This window comes from Pithys albifrons, chromosome 12 (genome assembly GCF_047495875.1).
Source record: "Pithys albifrons albifrons isolate INPA30051 chromosome 12, PitAlb_v1, whole genome shotgun sequence".
NCBI classification, from domain to species: Eukaryota; Metazoa; Chordata; class Aves; order Passeriformes; family Thamnophilidae; genus Pithys; species Pithys albifrons.
In genome coordinates, this window is record NC_092469.1 from 5,650,645 (window position 1) to 5,671,444 (window position 20,800).

General features: G+C 41.5%; 2 protein-coding genes across 4 annotated transcripts in view; one reads left to right on the plus strand and one right to left on the minus strand.

The window, feature by feature from the left end:
* The first annotated feature begins 337 nt into the window (after positions 1 to 337).
* Positions 338 to 5,307, plus strand: CLEC3A (C-type lectin domain family 3 member A). Its single transcript, XM_071567651.1, has 3 exons — positions 338 to 452; positions 2,213 to 2,293; positions 4,916 to 5,307. The coding sequence occupies exons 1-3, from the start codon at positions 338 to 340 to the stop codon at positions 5,305 to 5,307; spliced, it is 588 nt and encodes a 195-aa protein (XP_071423752.1).
* Positions 5,308 to 18,893: 13,586 nt separating this feature from the next.
* TDRD12 (tudor domain containing 12) overlaps positions 18,894 to 20,800 on the minus strand; it is a 28,518-nt gene continuing 26,611 nt past the window's right edge. For all 3 annotated transcript variants that reach the window (XM_071567751.1, XM_071567750.1, XM_071567752.1), the window contains 4 exons: positions 20,177 to 20,290; positions 19,938 to 20,091; positions 19,774 to 19,840; positions 18,894 to 19,447 (listed from right to left, as the gene is read on the minus strand). In XM_071567751.1, coding sequence (XP_071423852.1) covers positions 19,356 to 19,447; positions 19,774 to 19,840; positions 19,938 to 20,091; positions 20,177 to 20,290 — 427 coding nt within the window. In that variant the 3' untranslated portion in view covers positions 18,894 to 19,355. The remainder of the gene's footprint in view (positions 19,448 to 19,773; positions 19,841 to 19,937; positions 20,092 to 20,176; positions 20,291 to 20,800) is intronic.

Here is a 20,800-nt window from a genome sequence, read left to right on the forward strand (position 1 = left end):
TTGAGCATCTTCCTGATTTTCCATACATTTTGGCTTCAACGTTAAAACAGGAGATGCAGCCCTTAGGAGTGAGGCAATCAGTGCCCTGTTCAGTGCTGGTACAGCTGAGCTCAAAATGGAAACAGGAATTCAGATGGGATGTGAGAACAAGGGGGTGTCTTATGCTACAGCCAGCTGAAGTATTAAACACATTTCATAAGCAGGGAGCTCAGCCAGCCCTGCCACCACACTTTATAAGCCTGACCTCAGCAGTCCCCACTGAGATGTGTCTGTGACTTCTCTCAGGGCTGCTCAAGAGAAGCTCTTGACGTTCCTTGTTAAGGTCTTTCAAAGAGACATGGCACAAACTGGACTTCTGATTTTCCTACTCATAAGCTTCCTACTGCTGGATCAGACCATCAGCCAGGCTTCCAAATTCAAAGCCAGGAAGCACAGCAAACGTAGAGTGAAAGGTACTGGGTCTTAACTGGGAGGAGGGATAGAAGCTTGTAGACTATGCAAATTTACTGTGTACTTTAAATAGCACTGCATGAACCAGAAACTAACAATATACAAATGCTTATTAACAAAGGACATTTAAATCTATATTATGTCTGTCTTTAAAACATTTATATGTGAGTTAGCGAAGCCAAGAATGAGATGCCAGCATGAGTTATGGAAATAGGACTGTATAGAAGCTGCAAATATATTGCTGTGTTATGTCTGTTCACCTCTGCCAACATTATTTAGAACTCACAGGTACAGCTGACAGAGAACTCTGGCCAATCATACTTAGTTACATAGTTATCTACTTATATTGATGAAGATCAGAAAAATGGAAATTCATGTATATGAGAGGGGAAAGCAGAACAAAGTATTCAGTCTCCAAGGATTACTGTTCAGATTTTTTACCATTTCCTAATTTTAACAGAATGTCTAATATTTGTGGCATATTATTCCTCTTTTGTGAAAATACTGTGAAATGGCAAGTCAAACCAATGAACAAGAATTAGCAGGAAAATATAAATGATTAATTCCCACAGCAAAGCTTACAGAGCAAATATAAAACCACAGAAGGTTGTTTGGAGATGTCTGTGTATTTAATTTAAAGACTTATTTCTGTTAAAAGAGGGTATGATGGAGGTTACACTAATGGCAAATATTTGAACTAGCTAATGAAAAAAACACTTTGATAAAGCCCTTGTACAAGAAGATTGCACTGCTCTGGAGCCATGCAGTTCCAGACACTGCCCTCTCCTTTGGAATCTCTGGGCTTTGAAGCTTGGGATCCTAAGAGCAGGCTTCTCATACATGTTTTGTGCCAGCACAGAGTAGCACAGACTGGAGAGCCTTGGGGAAGGACACTGAGGGTTATCCCCCTGTACAGGCAGCAGGGAGGGCGGAGAGGAGATTTCTGGGATGCAGCTGGAGGACTGGGGGAGGTGGCACAGATCTGTAGAACTGTGGTTTTGTCAGTTCTGCAACATGTGAAAAAGCTGATTTACTCCTCATGTTCATTGCTGTGGCTTCTGGAAGGTCTGGTTGCTGCTGCCATTAAATAATTCTCATCTTGTGCAGTGGAATTGCACCTGCTGGTGGTTTGGTGGTAGTGAAATATTACAATGATTTAAAAAATATATAAAAGAGGACATGAGAATGGAGTTAAGTGCAAATTATCTTCTTTTCTTGTCCCACCATACTCTTGGTGCTTTTGTAAGCACTACAAGAGAGTGATTCAGAGTGATCTTGTGTGAATCAAGTCCCCAGGCCCACTCTGTACTGAGGGAAAGAGGAAAACTAATTATGGGAAGCAGAGATTGCAGACCAGGGAGCTTGACTGCAGCATTTAGACTTACCAGTTGGGTTTTATTTGTTGTTTATCACTGTGTTAAAACAAAAGTTGTGTGAAACACAGAAATAACATTTTCTTGAAGAAACACAACTTGTGTCCTGTTATTATTTGTATGTCACATCTATACCCCACAGTGTACAGGTTCAAAAGAAAAAGGGACATTTTCTGTAAATTAATAACAATTAGCTGCAACAATCCATGATTTTCAAACACTTAGTAGGATAAAGTCCAATATAAACTGTGAAAATGAAAGGTAAAGGTGGGGTTTTTATAGGAAGCAATGCAGCAACCCATAATATTTTGAAACAGCTTTTAACATATATTTTTTTAATTTGTGTGTGTGTGCATATCTATTAATTTCTGTATACTCCTTTATTTAAGAAAAAGATGACCTGAAGACCCAGATTGACAAATTGTGGCGAGAAGTAAATGCTCTGAAGGAAATGCAAGCTCTCCAGACAGGTAAAGTACCTTATGCTGATCAATGGCTTCCAAAAGTTCTCACTGCCTCTGTCTCCCCTTCACTCCCACCCCTCTCTTTAGTGGGATTTTGTGTCTGAGGAATACAGGTCCTTAAGAGCACAGTGTGCCACAGCTGTACCACCGAGATAAGTGCTATTCAAATAACATCAAGTCTGAACTAGTGGAGAACAAGTGATGATTCTTCACCAAGAGTAAGAGTTAATCTGGAGCAGGAGCTGCTTTTGTCTTTGCCCAACTTCAAGCTCTGAGTTTTGGTATCATCAAAGGCAACACAACAAGGGTTTTGGGGTTTGAGATTAAATGGTCAGAGATTGAGGTGCCCAGTTTTGATATGAACATGGGCTAACTAACAAGGCAAAAATATTCATGGAAAAGGCTTGGAATACCCCCAAAAGGAAGCTAAAAGGACTGAGCCTATTTAAAATGTGCAGTTTGCAACATTCAAAGGTGAATGCTGTCATAGAACTTCAAAGTTTTATCTACTGTGTATTCAGAAATAGCCTGCACCAATGTGCAGAGTCCTTCAGGTATTTAAATAACCAGATGAAAATTTCCAAACAAAATAAGAAGAGTAAATACACATGCACCTACTAGACAGTTGTGCTTTTTCACAGCTATTGACATAAAACTTGGCATTTAAACATGTACAAGAAGACACTACAGAGGAAATTACATCATTCCCATGAAACAGAACATATTTTCCTTAGGGATGGTAATATCTGGGGTTTATGTCTTGGGTTACATAGAGCTTTTTGAGCCTTACAAAATATTTTTATTTCAAATGTCTTATAAGTAGGCTTTAGAAGTTTCTTAAAAGAGGGAGCCTGTGCTAGACAAGCAACTCTTGTTTAAAAGTAATTCTTGTGTTGCTTCCAGAAGGAGCTTGAGAGTAAGCATGCAGTGGCTTAGAAATGAAATCAGAGCCAGGAGGTTTTCCATCCTCAAAACTTATTTTGAGCTTTACTCTAAATTCATTACCCACACTATTCAACAGGATCCCAAATCTGGCAAAAAGAGACCTATCACCACCCTGGCTCTGACTGTGTTTGCTAATGTCCTCACCATAACTGAAAAAGGAGCTGCTTTTTTAGCTTATGGACATTTCTAAAATACACATAAAAAATCTGACTTCTTCTTTTGATGGAATTTCCCAGGTCTCCTTTCTGCAGGGCATGAAAAGTGAAATGTTGCCACACAGCACTTTGCAGCACACACATTCTCCCTAAAGATGGTCAGTCTCCATCACTGCTGCAGCATCGCTGAAGTAAATAAAGTCTCTCTGATCTTTCCCATGAATATAAATCTGTTAAAGCATTTCACATTTAACAAATATGTTCATTACATCTCTTTGGCCATTAGCAGTTGAGAAGGTTAAGCCTTAATATAAAATGGTGACCACGAAAAAGCAGCTAAGGAATGCAGTGAATACTAGAATTGGAAATTCTGACAAACTGAGATATAGGATATGGTCCATATCCTGTTGATCAGAGACATAATTACTTTCTTACAAGAACAGATGACAGGAATTAGAAACAGATTACAGAAAATATCAGGACAGAAGATGTTTGTAAGTAGAAGATGGGCTTAAGCAATAAATGAAATAATCCACAAGTACTTACATGCAGGATTCTAAAAATAATTGTCACAGGAGTTTATTCAAAGCCTTTGCTACCTTCCTCAGCTCAGAATACTCCCTCAAGGGGAGTTCTCTTGCTGTAACTATTTTTCTTGGAGAATCAGTTTTTCACATATCTGAATTAGGAGAGTTGGAAAGCAAAGTTTAAGGATTCCCTCATGGACCTTGGGCTGGAAGGACTCTGACAGGGCTCTAGGAGGCAATTCCAGTTACAGAGCATATGCCAAATTCATGTCCTAGTTCACTTGGACTTTATATCAAGATTTCCCTGATAGCTTCTACTGGAAGAAAAAGTAAACAGATTTATAAATGCAAATATTTAGAAGATTTGGTTCAAATTGTCCTGCAAGCTCAGTAGTAAGTGTAAACTTTTAAAAAGTGCTTACAGATTTAAGTCACTTTACCTCATTTCAATTTAGAGTTTGAAGGGAGAGACTGTTGGAAAGAAATTAACACCTAAAGATGTGAATATGAATTCTGCAGGTTGAATTACACTTCAGATCATTCAGATCATTCAGATATTTCCATTATTAATTTCAAATCAGTCTTTTTCTGGTAAGCAGGGTACATTTAATACAGCACTTTTCTGTTCTGCATTTGCTTGCTGGAAACTGGGCTTAGTTAAGGCATAAAAATTTACTTTACTTTAGCACTTAAATAGCACAAATATTAAAAGACATTTAGATCTGTCTCTGCTATAAAGCCAGCTAAAGATTTCCTGATGACCAACTCACATCTGCCTAATAATACAAACATCCATACCTCATCCATTCAAGACTGATGAAATAAGGTAAAAAATACATGAAAAGAAGAGACCCCATTCTGTGAAGGCAAAGTCTTTCACTTGCTAAGGAACTTGTCTGCTTTATTTTCAATGTACCTTTAGAAAATTATCATTGGAGGAACCATTACTGAAGGCTCCAGTCCACATTTGTACTGAACATGCAACTCATTTCTATTCCCAGTGTGCCTTCGTGGGACAAAGGCCCATAGGAAGTGCTACCTCATGTCAGAAGGCACCAAACATTTCCATGAAGCCCATGAAGACTGCATAGCCAAGGGAGGGACATTGGCTATCCCAAGGAATAACGAGGAAACAAACACTCTTCGAGATTACGGCAAGAAAAGTGTGCCCAGAGCATCGGAGTTTTGGGTGGGGGTCACTGACATGGTCAATGAGGGGAAGTTTGTTGATGTCAATGGCATGGCTCTGCAGTACTCCAACTGGGATCATGCCCAGCCAAACGGGGGCAAGCGTGAAAACTGTGTGTTCTTTAACCTCTCCTCACAAGGCAAGTGGGTGGATGAGGTCTGCCGTACTGCCAAGAGGTACATCTGTGAATTCCTGATCCCATAAATACACCTACAAAAGACCATGACCATGATTCAGGTTATTAACATGCAGTTTTGCTTAGTAAGCCCTCCCACTTAGAGAGTGGTGAGTTAAATTATCCATCTCCTGCATTGTACTCACTCTTTCCTGAAACACAAGTTTTCTCTGTTAATTTATTTTCTATTCAGATGCTAAAAATATTATGTTTCCTGAGTGCTCTCATGTACAAGGATCTATATTATGTTTCAGCTCACATTGTATCATATTTTGGCATATTATCCCAACCTGATGTTTGGGTTGCTGGATTTCACCTGCTATTTCAGTACTTTATTTACAAGATTGTTGTGTCGTGACCCCTGCCAATGTAAGGTGTAGGGATCCTCTCAGTTCCAGAGTTTAGGAGGGACTTTGGGATTATGTGAGTTTCTGTGGAAAACAACCATTATCACTGAGAAGTTTAATAGGCTGTATCTGTGACCAAGAGTTTTACCTATGGGTTAAGAATGCAGAATGGAACAGAAAAACCTGATGTTAATTTTTAAACTACAGGCAGTTCAAAGTGATACACTGCTAGAAAATGGGTGAGTAGCTGTTTTAAAACATCAATTAGTCTAGACATGTTTGCTTCTAAATGTCTGAATTATGGTTAAATATTGGATGTAATTTGGAACATTCTCATAGAAAAAACAGCCTGGGACTAGATCACATCTCTGCTGTGTAAACTTTTAATAATCTTTCTCTCCTGCAGCATCAGACAGGCTTTGTCACTCAGACAGTCACAGTGCCCAGGGAGGGAGGGAGGGAGGATTCCCTTCTGGGCACAACAGACCATCACTCACCTCTGCCCCTGGGAAAGGCAGCACAAGTGGCACACAAGGGTGGGGCCAAACCACACCTCAGGTGGCCATATGTAAATTTTCCCAGTTTGACACTTGACATTTGAAAATTAAGTAAAATGTGCTGGTTGCTTTTTGCTGTTCTTTAACATCCCAATAGAAAGTTGCCTTCATGTAATAAATAGCAGTTTCTCTCTTGTGGATTGGAATTTCATTTAAGTATTTAAATATATTCCTGCTTGGAGGTTAATTCTTATCTTTGAAATGTACAAGATTTTATTAAATTATGCAATAAATTTGCAATTACTGGTATTTAATTGCAGTAGTATTTTTGAAAGCTTATGCATCCATGTGAAGGCCAATCTTTGCTAGGACTTTTCTTGAGGATTCAAAAAGGGTACTTTTTTTTACTATTGTACTTACAGGTCACAGGACAAAGCTTGGATCCATGATTGCTGAGATGCAACTATTTCAATGCATCGCTGTATACTGTTGGTATTGAATTCATTTTCCAACACATAATTTATTTGTAAAATAGGCCTGACTGTGAATTCTCTCACTTAGCTCCTGAGTTGAAATAGCAGAGCAAGAAGAACCTAAGTATACCCAATTTTCTTACAAAATCTACCACCATTTGCTTAGGCTGGGGTCAATATTTCTGTTACCTACATGTTTCCATCATTAAAAGTCTGTATGGCTTTCTTTTCTTGTCTGAAACAAGAGAATATCTCAGCATATCCCTACAGCTACAGTAAAACTGAATATTGACCAGCAGCTCCAGAATTTGTTTACCTTTGAGGAGTTTATAAATTCCTGTCCCATTCAGTCTATTTCAGTCAAGCTTCTAAAATTGTATGCAGGAATGTTTATGGACACTACTGGTGGATATTTATCAACCAGGGACACAGATACCAAACTCTGGTTAGTAGTGATTTTATCTGAAGACAAAACCCACCATACAGAAATCAATTTTGAAGGTTCCCAGCAGAACCATTAGTTGAGAAATAAGAAAGGGACAAAAAGCAACAGGGAAAATGATGGTGAAAATTTCAGGTGGATAGAATTGGAGAGGAGATGATGGAAGAATAAAAAATTTCTCCAGAAACATCTGTAGTGGGAGCAAGACAGAAAACAAAGTAGAAACAAAGCAGGGAGACAAAACTTTGTCCTGTCAAAGCAACTACTGTCTTTCCTCTCAATGACTGAAGGTGTCCCTGCAAAATGAGCTCAGGGTGAGGGGGAGTATTTGCTGCCTGCTGTGCCAGCTCTTTCCCCAGACCATCACTCCTACCTTTCTTCTCTCCTGATAAACATGGGGCACTTCACATCTTTTCCATTTGAGCCCATCAGGCTCCCTTCTCTACATCACTAGCACTTTCTGAAATCATCTGAGGTTTCCCAGTGATGTCTCCCCTTCCAGTTCCAACTCTGGGCTCTTGCCTCTGCAGAAGTCCCACCAAGCTGTGCCCCAGGACCCCAGGACAGTTCTGTCCAGCTGTTGAAGGGCTGGAAGAGCTGGAGTTCTGCACACAGCTGGGGCATCCTGCCCTGCAGAGGCATCTGTGTCTGGAGAGGGCATTTTCACAGTAGTTTCCCATTTGAACCCTGGATAGCCATCCCAGTTCATTTGGGAATAGCTCGAGAGAGTGGGAATTCAGCAGGACATGGGATAGAACTGCTTATTCCAGTCACTGGAAAATCAGCAGGGCGTGAGGTCCACATTCCACTGGAATGCCAGGACTGCAACGACCTCTGCTTCCAAACTTCTGCTTTCCTTGCTAAAGGAAAAAGGCCAAACATCTGCCAGCATTTTTGCAAGAAAATTTAAAAATAATTTTTTAAAAAAGATTTCATACTCATTTTCAGAAGTTTTAACTGTTAAACTCCATCCATACATCAGCAACTTCCCAGTACCTTGTGGCACACTCCATTTCTGAGGCATTGGTAGCATCCCAGGAAGGTCAGACTTAGGAAGTCACCCATGGCTTACAGGGGCTTACACTGGTCTGAATCACACTCTGTAGCTGCCTAAATCAGGGTAACTACTAAGAGACAGGAATTGCTTCTGTGAGCACCATGAAACAGCCTTCCCTGGGAATAGCAGCGAGCAACTGAAACTCTTCAGCAGGAGCAAAAGGCCCCAGCTGGCCCTGCTGCTCCAATTTAAGCTCAGCTTGTTGTTAGCACAAAACAAGCACCATCCCCACCTGAGAGGGCTTGGATTGCAGTGAAAAGTTCTCAGCTGTGTTCGAGGCACAGGTTGTCTAATGGATTAATCTCCATCATTAAAGCTTTACAGCTTTAAAAAGGAAAAGTAGTTAAATGTCTGCTAAAAAAACCTAACTGGAAATCCATTAAATATTGGGAAATGGTTTCAAATTTCAGCTTTATTGGTCTTAATCTCCAATTTAAGCCTTTTTCTAGGATTAACCCTGCTCTACAGATCATGGAGATGGCTGTCCTATTGGAAAAGCTGTGTTCCTTCCACTGTGGGGGTGTTCATAAAGGAGAATGTCCTCTTGCACCAGACTCCAATATAGAATTTGGCCTGTTTAGGCTTAGCTAAATCTTTACTGGTTCCAGTACTGTGTTCTGGAGGGGAAAAAAAATAACTATGCATATATTGTTTTTCAAAGGAATTTGACTTCTTTTTCAGTTCTCTCTGTGGCCTGTGAATACTTTTCAAATTTTGGAAATATTTCCCTCTTTATTAGTTTTCTATTTACTATATAAGAGTATTTTTATAGACTTTCTCCCTTGAAGCTCCATAGCTTCTCTTTTCTTGTTAAATTACATCTTGTGGATCACTTTAGAGAAGACTAAAAGCAGCACTAGATCCTGGAAACTAAATGATGGGTAGCAAAGGAATAGTTTATTGCACTGATAAATATAACAGCAGTCTCAGAGCTGTCTAAACAAAAGATATTGCTTTTGTGGAGTGATGGTCCTCCCAGCAGCCACACTTTAGGCAGGATGGGATGGCTTGAGGATATATTAAAGAGATCTTTGCTCTCTGAGGTTGCAGCTGTCTGCAGGCTGAGGGAAATCCAGAGACAGCTTTGCACTGTGCCCATCAGCCTCTTCTCCTCCTTCAGCAGCACCTCAGGCTAGGGTAGGGATGGTCAAACTCTTCCTTACCAGGGAGGACTAGCCCAAATAAGTAGAAAATGTTGTAATGAATGTGGTAATGAATAAAGCCTTTTACTGATACAGCATGACCAGGCACATACAAATTTTCACATCTAAACAGACAGGCTGCTTATAAGCTAGAGATGTTCAGACCTAAAACATGGGAACAGAACACACATACTAAAGCACCACAATTTATTCTTCTATGCTTATGCAGAAGCAATGTGGAAAATTCCACAAACATACATCACTTCTGTCAGGATAATCAGAGATGGTACAGGTGCAGTTGAAAAGAAAAGCAGCAGCACAACAGGGACAAGACTCAACAGAGAGTTTAGTTATAAAATAACTGATGTACTTTTAAATGAGCTGCCTTTATATTGTATCACAGCTATGAGAGCTACCAGTAAATAAGAAACCCTTCAAAATTAAAGTAATCTTCCTCTCTCTGTAGTTTAAACAAATATAATGAAAAATAGCTTTTCCAGGGATACTTAACCTCCTCAGAGGCACAGTGGCATTTATCTTTGTTCAACTAAAGTACTACATTATTTATCCATGTAATGATAATAATTTTGCAAAAATAAAAGATGAATCCACAGGGAAAATGAAATAGAAACCTCCTAAAGTTGTACTATTAGGGCATGACCTAAAGTTCTTCAAAGTGAATGGAAAGATTCCTGTTGAAATCAAGGGTGTCTCAGCAAGAGTACCTCAAACCCTTCGTACACAAATGTTGAAGTACAATCTGCTTTAAGCAGATCTCAAGTGCTCCTGCAGAACATATTTGTTCAAAAGTTGGTGTTGCCAGGATCAGTTTCCAGAAAATCCAGCTGTAAATGAAAAGACTCATTCTCCTGCTTCGGTAGCAGCAAAATTTTCCTTCCCTGTGAAGGAAGCACATGAGCACTATGTCTTGCTTTGAAGACCTTTTTACTTGTGAAATCCTTCAGTCCATTCAGAGTGCAAAGGCCTGATCTAAAAAGTACTGAAGGAAACAGACTGTTTCTCAATTTACATCAACAGACTTTGGGCCAAACCCAGAACTTGTCATCCCTCTTCTATTTTTACTGGCTATCACCCTGGTTTCATTCCCAGAGATATTTAAAATCACGTGCAGGCATCAGGTCAAGAAGAACTAGCAGAAATAATCCTTTTCAACAGACAACTGATTTGTTTAATTTTTTCTTACATGTTGCCAGAGTTACTTATTTGAACTTAAAATATGATCATGTCCTGTGTTCAGGGCCTTCTGGTGTTCATGGCAAAATACATTGTCTGTTCCAAAATGTTTACAGTCTGGAGAGACAAAAGGAAGATCATTATCCCCATTTTACAAGGAGATAGCTGAAGCCTTAGGAAATTAAGGATAGAAACAAAGCAACTTGAGCAAGGAAAGGAAATTGAAATTGTCTGGACCCAGAGCCTCAGTCACTGAGGTGCCTTTCTATCCCAAGAGGGTGCCTGATGAATATCCCACTGTCTTACGCACATACATGTCCCTCTGTCCTGAGCACAGTGGGAATGTGGGGACAGCTGAGTGGGAATGTGTGAGTGTGGGAAGAGCACAGGGACTGACCAGGCAGAGGATCCAGGTGCCAGGTAACAAAAATGTCACCTGGGAGAGTGAGGAGGGCAAGGATTGTTCCTGCCACAACTACCCCATCCTCTGACAGGGACCATGAATTTCCCTCCTATAAAAAAAAAACCCCTATCAAATTAACTTCATTTTTGATTCCTGGGTCAGGTAATGCTGTATTAAACATTCAATTGATAGATGCTATATTTCATATTTACCCCAGTATGTCCAGACTAATTCCGTTAGTGCACACCACATCATTAGTGTAGCCAGTCATGAGTTGCTATAGAACTGCTCTATAAATCTACCATGCTTTTCAACTAGTTATCATCCTACATATTCAGCTGGGCAATCAGTCTAAGCTAGCTACAGCACTGTGAAAAATATCAAAATTAAAAGCATGAAACAAACTGTGGCTTGTATCTGATTAAGCACAGAACAATATGCTGAAGTGCAAACATGGATGCTGCAGGCAAATTTGTTTTAGGAAACATGTCCAAGTTTGAGAAGACATTATTTCAGGTATGTTCACTGTAGTCTGATGAAGATTGAGGTATTTGTCTTGTTCAAATATGTGTATTACATTTATGATGTTACAATTTTAACTGGTTAGAGAAAACTACATCTGTTCTTACTGCAAATATATTTCATACATGCGACACAAAGTTAAACTATTTCCTATAAAAATAAGGCTGATACAAAGATTTGAGACTGTGTAGTTTGTAATGTCAAGGCATAATTAGGTCCACTAGATGAGAACCAGCTTCCTCTGTTCCAAGCACCAAGGCCAGAGGTTCAAACATTATCTTCATGGATGTTTACTCATGCCTAACTTTCTCCTGGCTCTGCAGTTATTGACATTATCAACCCATTCTTATTGTTAATCATCATATGTATGACCTGAAACCATGCTCTTTTGCTGATTAAAACACATTTGCTGAGAATATTGTTTACCAAGAATCACTGTAACAATTTTGGAACTTTCTAAAAAATAGTTGAAAGGCATTGCTAAGAAGCCCCGTGTCCTCTCTAAACCCTGCATTTCATAAAATGTATTGTGTAAACACAATGATGCAAATATTGAGTAGTCTCCAGTTCAAAAAACTTTTGGTAATAATCCTATGCAAAAATCTCAGTGGAATTTCTCCACTGCTTTAAATGAAATTAAATTCTAGTTGTCTAGGCTGCTTCCCATGTCTGTAAAATGGAACATATATAACTAGTTCAAACTGGTATCAGGTGCAAAATTTGCTAACTGCTGCAGCACTCTGAGATCTTCCTAAAGGATTGCCACGTGTCTTTAATCTGGACAAGAGATCTTTCAATAGAGGTGCAATGTTTTTGTTTATGTCTTCTTGTAACTTATTCCTGAGTTGAACTGACACAGCACCACATTCTCATAGGATGTTTTGCTGGTGTTCCCATTATAAGGACTGTGAGCCACTTCATGTAGTTGCCCCAGCAAGTGTAAAATAATCAGATATGAATATTGTCATTAAGAAGTTCATTTCAGGTGAACCTGTAGGACAGCATTTATCTTGGCCAAAAACCTGCTGTGATAGTGGATGGTTCTTGTGGAGAATCCAGCCAAGTTCCTGGGAACAGCCCAGATCACAGTGAGGAATCCTGGAATGTTTATGAAGCAAATGCAGCTTTTGAGGTCAGAGACAGGTACCACAGAAAACATCCTCAGCCTTCCTTTGTACACTCTGCCATGGAGACAGTGTGAAAAATGGAAGACAGGGGGCTCATAGGGATTTTATAAGCACGTGAATCTTCCCAGACTTTGACCTGCACAGCACTAGAATTTTTCCTACAATATATTTAGCAATATATGGCATTTAAGTGGCATCCACTGGATCTTGCTAACATAGCAGGGGCACTGGGAGACTTGGTGCAGGCCCTGCCCATCAGAGACAAGCCTTTCTGCCTTTTTTCAAAGTTTTTAACTCCAGATTTTTCAGTCTTCATTAGATGCCCTACCAAAACTTGATATCCTACTAGTGTAAAAAGAAAACCAGATGGTTTCTTAGGAAATATGAACTCTGTGTGCATGTTTGCAGCTGTTCAGTAATGACTAGAATCTAAGTTCATGAGTACATTTCTAGAAAGAGTTAATGAAGAAGCTGAAGAAGCACCTTATCTGAGCAGTGTGTGCCATACATCACTATACCTCAACCTGGAACACTGATTTTCTGCCAGACACCACAAGGTAGACTGAAAAATGGTCTCTCTCCTCTCAGAAAAATCAGTCCTGTGCAGGTGACCAAACCATCAAGACAAAATAAAAAGAGATACGTTAATATGAATAATGAATGAAAATATAATAAATTCATAGGAAACACATTATGGTAGTGATGCACAAAATATTCCATTTCCACAAGGCTAGGCAGCCAGCATTTTGTTCAGGATAGCAGATGCCCCCTGGCTTTCAGAAAGGTTGGGAAGCACTACAAGCACAACAGGAGAGCTTTTGTAGTTACAAGCAATGTATTGTTTGGCTGGTCCATGTAATAACAGTTTATTAAGGAACACATTAAGCACTCTGTAACTTTTGACAAATTATTTGTAAGTGTTGATTAATGAAAAACATCTTTTGTTAGTTAGCATGCTGCCAGCATGATCCGTCTGTTCTTCGTATCGTGAAAGACAGATGCCCCCAACAGCCTCATTTGGCTTTCTTGCCAAGTGGGGATAAGTAGGAGTGAATAAGCAAGGTGACATATGAAACATTGATTAGAAGGAAATGATCACCATATGAATTGGGTAATTCTACTGAAATATTGCAGGAAGGTGATCAGAATTGAATGTTCTGCAGACTCTGCCAGTTTTCTTTCCCAGGCATTGCATTTAGTAATATTGCACTGAAAGAAAAGAGAAAGAAAGCTAGTGGTGAATAGGCAGGGAAATGTCAGACTTTACTCAAGGTACAGATGTTCTTCATTATGCAGGGTACATAAAATCTGAGAAAGCAGCTCATTAGCAGAGTTGGGTGAATAATGGGTTGTCTAGTTTTGTGGTCAAACCAAAAAAAAAAAAAAAACAGGAGGAGAAAAATGATCAAGCGAAGTAGAAAATTTTTGAAGGTTTGGGGGTTTTTATTTTCTTAGGGGGAAAAATAAAGAGATAATAGATGCAGAGAAGTGGGGTAGGGAGAAAGGAAGCAAAAAAAATGAAAATCTGATCTCTAATCAGCTTTACTTTCTAGCAATTGCTCAAGCTATCCTCTCCAAAGCAGCTGGTGAGAGCAGGTAATTTTCAGGATAGAATGATCAGGGTATATCTACAGTGTCAAGTACTTTAAGTTACATATCCTGAGACAGCTATTCATGACCTCCCTTTTTAGAAGCTATTTAGTGACTAATCATGGAGCAGAAGAGCTTTGCTGACAACTGTCTGCCCCAGATGCTGTTGGTGCACCTTTTGTCTTTAAACTCAAACTTGAGAAAGCAAGAACACACCTACTGCCTTTTAAGTCTTTCTTAGCTGCCATGTCAACCACGTGCAGGTGATTTTAATATTTTTTTTTTCATGGTACAGCAAACTTTGCTGGAAATATCTTAGTAAGTTAAGAACTTACTTCTCTTACCTGTGCTCCTTCCCACCTTCCTGCCTGACAGTTCTATATACAAGACACAGGCATCTCTGCTCCCCTCTCCTGTCAGGAAATAGTTTGGATCCCCACATTTCTCTGTAAGAGCAAGATACTGGTGACTTTTATTGAGGAAAAAGTTAAATAATACCTTATCAAGCTCTGCTTCCAAAGTTAGTTAGAAGCTAATGAATCATGTGAAAAACATTCAGGAACATGATCTTCAGCTGAAAGGACTGAGATCTGCGTTTACACTATTATAAGTTACATTTGACTATTCCAATCACTTGCTGAATATTTGTAGCAGAGGATCCCCATTAGAGTCTTGTGTGTAGCTTAGGGCTACAAAAGTGTGTTGGGAGATTTTCATTAACCTATTTTGGGACTTCCATGTTACCACTGAAGACAGAATAATTGTGAAGAGTTTTGTGAGTTTGATCAAAGTGTTAAAATGCTGGATTCTCTCCAACTATGGAAGAGAGGCTCCACCATAGAAGTGTTTTGTGCCAAGAAAAGCAATTTAAAAATGAGTAATGAGGGCATATTGTTAACCATTAGTCTTTAAAGATCTATTTTTCATTTTTAAAGGCTGCACAAGCACAGACTATTTTTGGAAGTAGCTCTCCCTTTGGTCCCTCTTCAAAACCACAGAATATATATATTCTCATTCTGTAGGGAAAAGTAAACACCTTAAATCAATAAAAGCATGATTTTCAAGGGAACTCATGGCCAGGTTTTAAGGAATACATCCAGACTTGAGACCCACGGTCCATCAGCATTTAATACTCAGTAATTAAGTCCTTTGGAAAATCCAGCAGCTTGGTACCAACATGAGATTCCAGCCATTGGAAATTTTTCCTCTGATAGGGACATACCAATGCACTTTGTTTTCCAGGTCATTATGCACCAGTTGAAACGAAATCTAATGTGTTCACTAATCTGCACTTCCATAAATGCCTTTTTTCCTCATTAGATCATCTTATGTAGATTAGCCCTCCTGCATGGTGTCCTGCACGGAGGACAGAGAGCAGTGGAGGTGCCCGGGCAGACCCAGGGGCAGTCAGTGCCCTGTGGGCACAGCAGCCTGGGCAGACCCCAGGAAGGGGTTGGGGAATGAAGGTGGGAAAGCAATGCTGAGTCCCTGTCCTGCCTGGGATCATGGGGCAGCCAGAGAGCAGCCCAGAGGGACAGCGGGCTCCTGATCACCCACCACTTGCCAACAAGTAGAATCTGCACCTTTCCCGAATTTCCTCATCTGGAAGAAGCCAGAAACCCCTGGAGCAGCCCAGGCTTCAAGTGTTCACTGCAGCTCTGGTGTGAGAAACAGAAAAAAGGGATTTCACAGGATCACAGACTATTCTGAGTTGGAAGGGACCCACAAGGATCATTGAGTCCAACTCTTAAGTCAATGGCCCACATAAGGGATTGAACCCATGACCTTGGCATTATTACAACCAAGTTTTAACCAACTGAGCTAATCTCAGCATTTGTTGTAAGCAGGGGAAGAATTTGGGGAAAATAAACAAATATTGGGTGTTAAGTCAGCTTAACGGTTAGGACTTTGCTTGGGTTTTGTGAACACTGCTTGCTTTTATTAATTGGGGTTTTGGTTATTGTTGGATATTGGTTTCTGGAATTATCTTTTCTCCCCAACTTAGCCTAGGCAAAAGGTAGGAAGCTGTAAGGTGGGTGATGTCACCAGGGGAGCTCCAGCCGGGAAGTGGGAACGATCGGGTGACTGGATCGATCAATAATCACACCTGACCCTACCCGGAAAAAACAATGACATTGTCGGCTATCAATATCAACTCAATAAGCGAAGAGACCAAAAGGCAATGAAAGGGGATGGATGAGCTACCAGGAGGGGAGCAGAGAGGCGTGGCACAGAGGGTATAAAAGTAGCGATGCTTCTCCTCTGGGTGTGTTTCCCCGGTGTGTGCTGTGGTCAGGCACCCCATATATGTAGTATAGCCGAAAAACTGTTTGCTCAGTTGCTTTAACTTCGCCTCTAGAAATTTCTGAACGCGAGATTTTTCTCACAGGGGGACACGGGACAGGCTTCAGGGGCGGTGCTGGAGCTGCACGAGGCTTCGGAGGGGATCCCCGACGGGCATCCGAAATTCCCTCTCCGCCACCACCGGGGTGGCCGCCGGGCTGAAGAAACCCCCTGCACGGGGTGGGCGGCGCCGGGAACACCGAGAGGAGCAGCGAGGTCTGCCAGTCGGCGCTCTGCCTGGCCCGAAGGGCGGCAGCGGGGTCTGCCCGTTCTCCGCCCGGCCCGGGGGGCGGCAGCGGGGTCTGCCCGTTCTCCGCCCGGCCTGGGGGGCGGCAGCGGGGTCTGCCCGTTTTCTGCCCGGCCCGGGGGGCGGCAGCGGGGTCTGCCCGTCCGCGCTTGCCTGGCCCGAGTTCCCCCCGCCGGGACGCAGCTCCGAGCGCGGCGCTCCCGCAAGGGGGGTGCCGGAGCTGCAGTACCGGGCGCTCCCACAAGGCGGCAGCAGCGGCCGGAGCCGCTGTGCGGGTACAACGCTGCGGAGCATCTCCCGCATCCCCGGGGAGGAGCAGCAGCTCCTGCTCGGCCCGGACCAACCCGTCTGAGCGGGGAAGTGGCCCTTGGTAGTCCCAGTCGAGCCGTGAGGCATTCCTTGGAGCCCACTAGAGGCTCCTGCAGGGCAGAGGTGGGAACAAGCAAACCAAGACGGGAAATAAAGGATGAGCAGTTCTGTGGAATCCTGGTAAACCATTTGCCGCAGTGGAATGGTACTGTCGTTACTGTACTTTGGCAAAAAAGCCCAGCAGCTCCCAAATTTGGTTGTGGCCAGGGTGGAAACTCACCTATGGCCCAAGTCAATCGCTTGTGACACCACAAACAACGGTCCTGGGTGAGCTCTCCAGGGCTGCAGCACCAGCAGGCCCTGTGAGCAGCACACCTCTCAGACCCTGCAAACCCCCAAGCTTATTTACTAGAAGCACCATCACCGATGGAAAACCCCACACACATCTCCATGCTCCCTGAGGTGCAACCCTTGCCCACGGGGAAATGCAAAGGGAGGTGATGCATTTCACTGAACCCGAGGGGAGTTTTTGACAGGTACCTGCAACACACACATCATTTTACCTCCATGCATGTGAATTGTTGAGATGAGCATTACTATCACCAATCTATAGTCAAGCCCCTGCTATAACTGTAGTGAACCCTATCAAATTGCTTTGTAAATGTGACAGTACCCAATAATTATGTGTTGCTAAGGCCTTTGCACCCTTATCCTTGAATCCATCCACGAGCCTTGACCCCCTATTGCATTCCTGGCTTCTGTGTAAATCATTGCAAACTGCTTCAAGTCTTTGTATGCTTTAACCTGTGTACTAAGGAACAGAGGGACCATTGCCTTTGAACTCTGTCAATTTTCACACATTCATATTAAACCCTGCTTTGGCCAATACCTTTGTGTTTCTTTAAATGGAAAAACCATTCATTGTGACACAGAATACAGAGAATTGAGCACAGCCAAGTACTTCACAGGGCAAGAACATACTGGAGGCACTGCAGGAATACTGACAGCTCTGTATTAAGTCCCTCTTCTTGTTTTTAATATATACAATGGACAACAAAATCCATCTGAAAATAGGGAAGTCTTCAGTCGCAGGATATTCTGAGTTGGAAGGAACTCACAAGGAACTGGATATCCACAGAATCCAACTCCTGTCCCTGGCACAGACACCCCAACAATCCCACCCTGTCCCTCAGAGCATTGTCCAAGCACTCCTGGAGCTCTGGCAGCCTTGGGGCTGTGCTCACCATCCTCTGGGGGAAGAGCCTTTTCCTAATATCCAGCCTCACCCTCCCTTGGCACAGCTCCAGCCCTGCCCTTGGGTCCTTCTACTCCTCACCAGAGACCAGTTACTGCACTGTTGTTGCAAACTACTTGACAAAATTTTACTGGACCTTACAGGAAATCATTACAATAAGTCTTTAGAAATTATTTCAAACTTAAAATCTCCTCTGTAGCAGAGACAACAGTAAACTAATGCCAATTCTTTGAAAACATATTTTAACTAATGTAGGGTCAAGAAAAATAGGAAAAAATGAAAAAACCCCTCTGCTGTAGAACTAAGAAGTAAATGGAAAACTCAGGAGTTCACAGGAATCTGCCCATGTGAAGTGATGAGATAATCCAGTGTAAGCACTGAAGTGTGTACCTTAACTCTGCAAGAATATGTAATCCCAACTGGACAGAGAATCCTCCCCTAACACATGAGGAGTGCCAGAACTGTGCACTTCTCCCCACTGCTCTAAGACACCCTTGGCATCACCTTCACCATTCCTGTGCCTGTGATCCCACCTCCAAATCCACTGTGTTTTGTCCTGGTCACACTGTTCCTGCTGGTGTTCCCCCTGTCCCAGCTGGTAACACCACCCCTTTGAAAACAAGAGCTGTAAGGATCAGGGGGAGAACACAGGGACAGAACATTTGTGTCTAAGGACTGACTCTCATCTTTATTTTTCAAACAAACACTAGAGGTGACTTACATCTCTTAAATAACCCCCTAGATTAATTAACGGCAAAAACGTTACCATACATTATATGTAGATATTTGACAAGTCAAAGAAGAACAAAACAGGCAAAGGTTTAAACTGGGCTCTTCTTTTTCAAGTAGGTGATTTGACAGTCTTCTGTTTGCATCACAATACAGAGGATGACCAATACACAGGTACATCAGCTCTTAAGTACTGCTGGAAGAGATGCAGCTTTGCAAATACTTGTTCTCAAGTGAGGGTCATAATTAAGCAAAGTTGTAGTCAGCTTCTGAGAGCACTAATGTTTTTTAGCAATTACATCAACAATCAAATCAAAAATCACCAATTACAGTAATTGTCTAATTAAAAACTAACAAGAACATAAATCTTAGCAGAGGAGAAAGGAATTTTTCCTCCCAACTATTCATCACTTTCTGGATCGCTATCACTGTCTGCTGAGGAGTCGAACCATTCCTCAGTTCCTGCAGCAGGGCAACTCAGTTTTCCAGCACCTAGAAGGAATTAATGAAGTGCAATATTTATAAACCAAGAAAAAAAGCTTCAGAACAAATATGTGGTAGTATTGAATGACCCAAACCAACAAAACCCCACACTTTACAAACTTGACCAAAATACCCAAAACTACTAACTGCCTTTATAGCTGTGCTGTTCTGTTACAAAAACGTTCTGCCTCTAGTGTGCTGTTAGAGGTCCTCTCACTTTTTCAGAGAATCTGAGTAACCTGCCAAGTGTCACATCCCTGATTTCAGAGGAAGACATGCAAAACCAAGGATGCTCATCATTTTATGTATTACAAACACAGATGATTCAGTGTTACCGACTGAAAAAGGTCTTTCCTCTTCAGGCTCTTCCCAGTGTTCAAAATCAAAAGACACGTGAATATTCTGTTGACAAAAACAGTGATTGAAATACCTGCTCTGAATCACACCAAATGTGTTCAAAACATTCAATAACTAACTCTCAAATTCATTTTCACTTCACCTTGTTCTTCAGTAATTTACACCATGCTCCTGGTTTTTGTTTTGCCAGAACAATCACAGCCTCTGTATCCTTAATCACACATCTGGACTTCTCTGCAAGTATAGACTCTTGCAGCTCCAGGTCAGCCAAATAAAGTTTTTCTTCTGAACTAGCACTGCAATATAAAAAAAGTTTCAAAAAGTAAATGCAAATTCATCATAGGACACTTTGTTGAATATACTCAAGTTTCTTTAACCTACCTGAAAACCACCTTCTCTTTAGAGAACTTGCATTTCGTGTTAGCTGGACACAATATTTTTACCCTCAATGTAACAGTCTCATTATCTTGAAACCACTTGATTTCTGGATGACAGCTGAAAGAAAGAGGTAGTTTAATGGGACTGTTTTCCAAAACAGAAGACCACTGAGGTTTAGCCAGGCTCTCTCACACACAGCCAGTGTTTTCCCAGGAAGTCCCACACTCAGCCAAGTGTTCCCATCTGTAGGGGCACTGACACCAGCAGCAGTGCCAGGGAAGCAGGTGATGGGGCACCAGTCAAGCTTTCTACAAAAGCATCACAGTCCCAAGTCCTGGAGGAGCACATCTGCCAGTTCCACTGGGCAGACACACTCCATTGACTCTGATATCCAAAAGAATCACACTTACTCATTTCAGGATCATAATCTGATCTTGAAATGCCAAATGAAAAGCTAACTATGATTCTTGTAGCTTTTTTGAGCTCTTCTAATGTGTTCTGCAGCAAATACTGTAATATATGCTCGGAAGATCAATCTCTGACTGGCAAAAGAGACTTCTCAGCTGACCACAAAGACCATTCTCTTTGGCAGTTCATATGAAAGTGAGATGGGAACAAATCACTCTC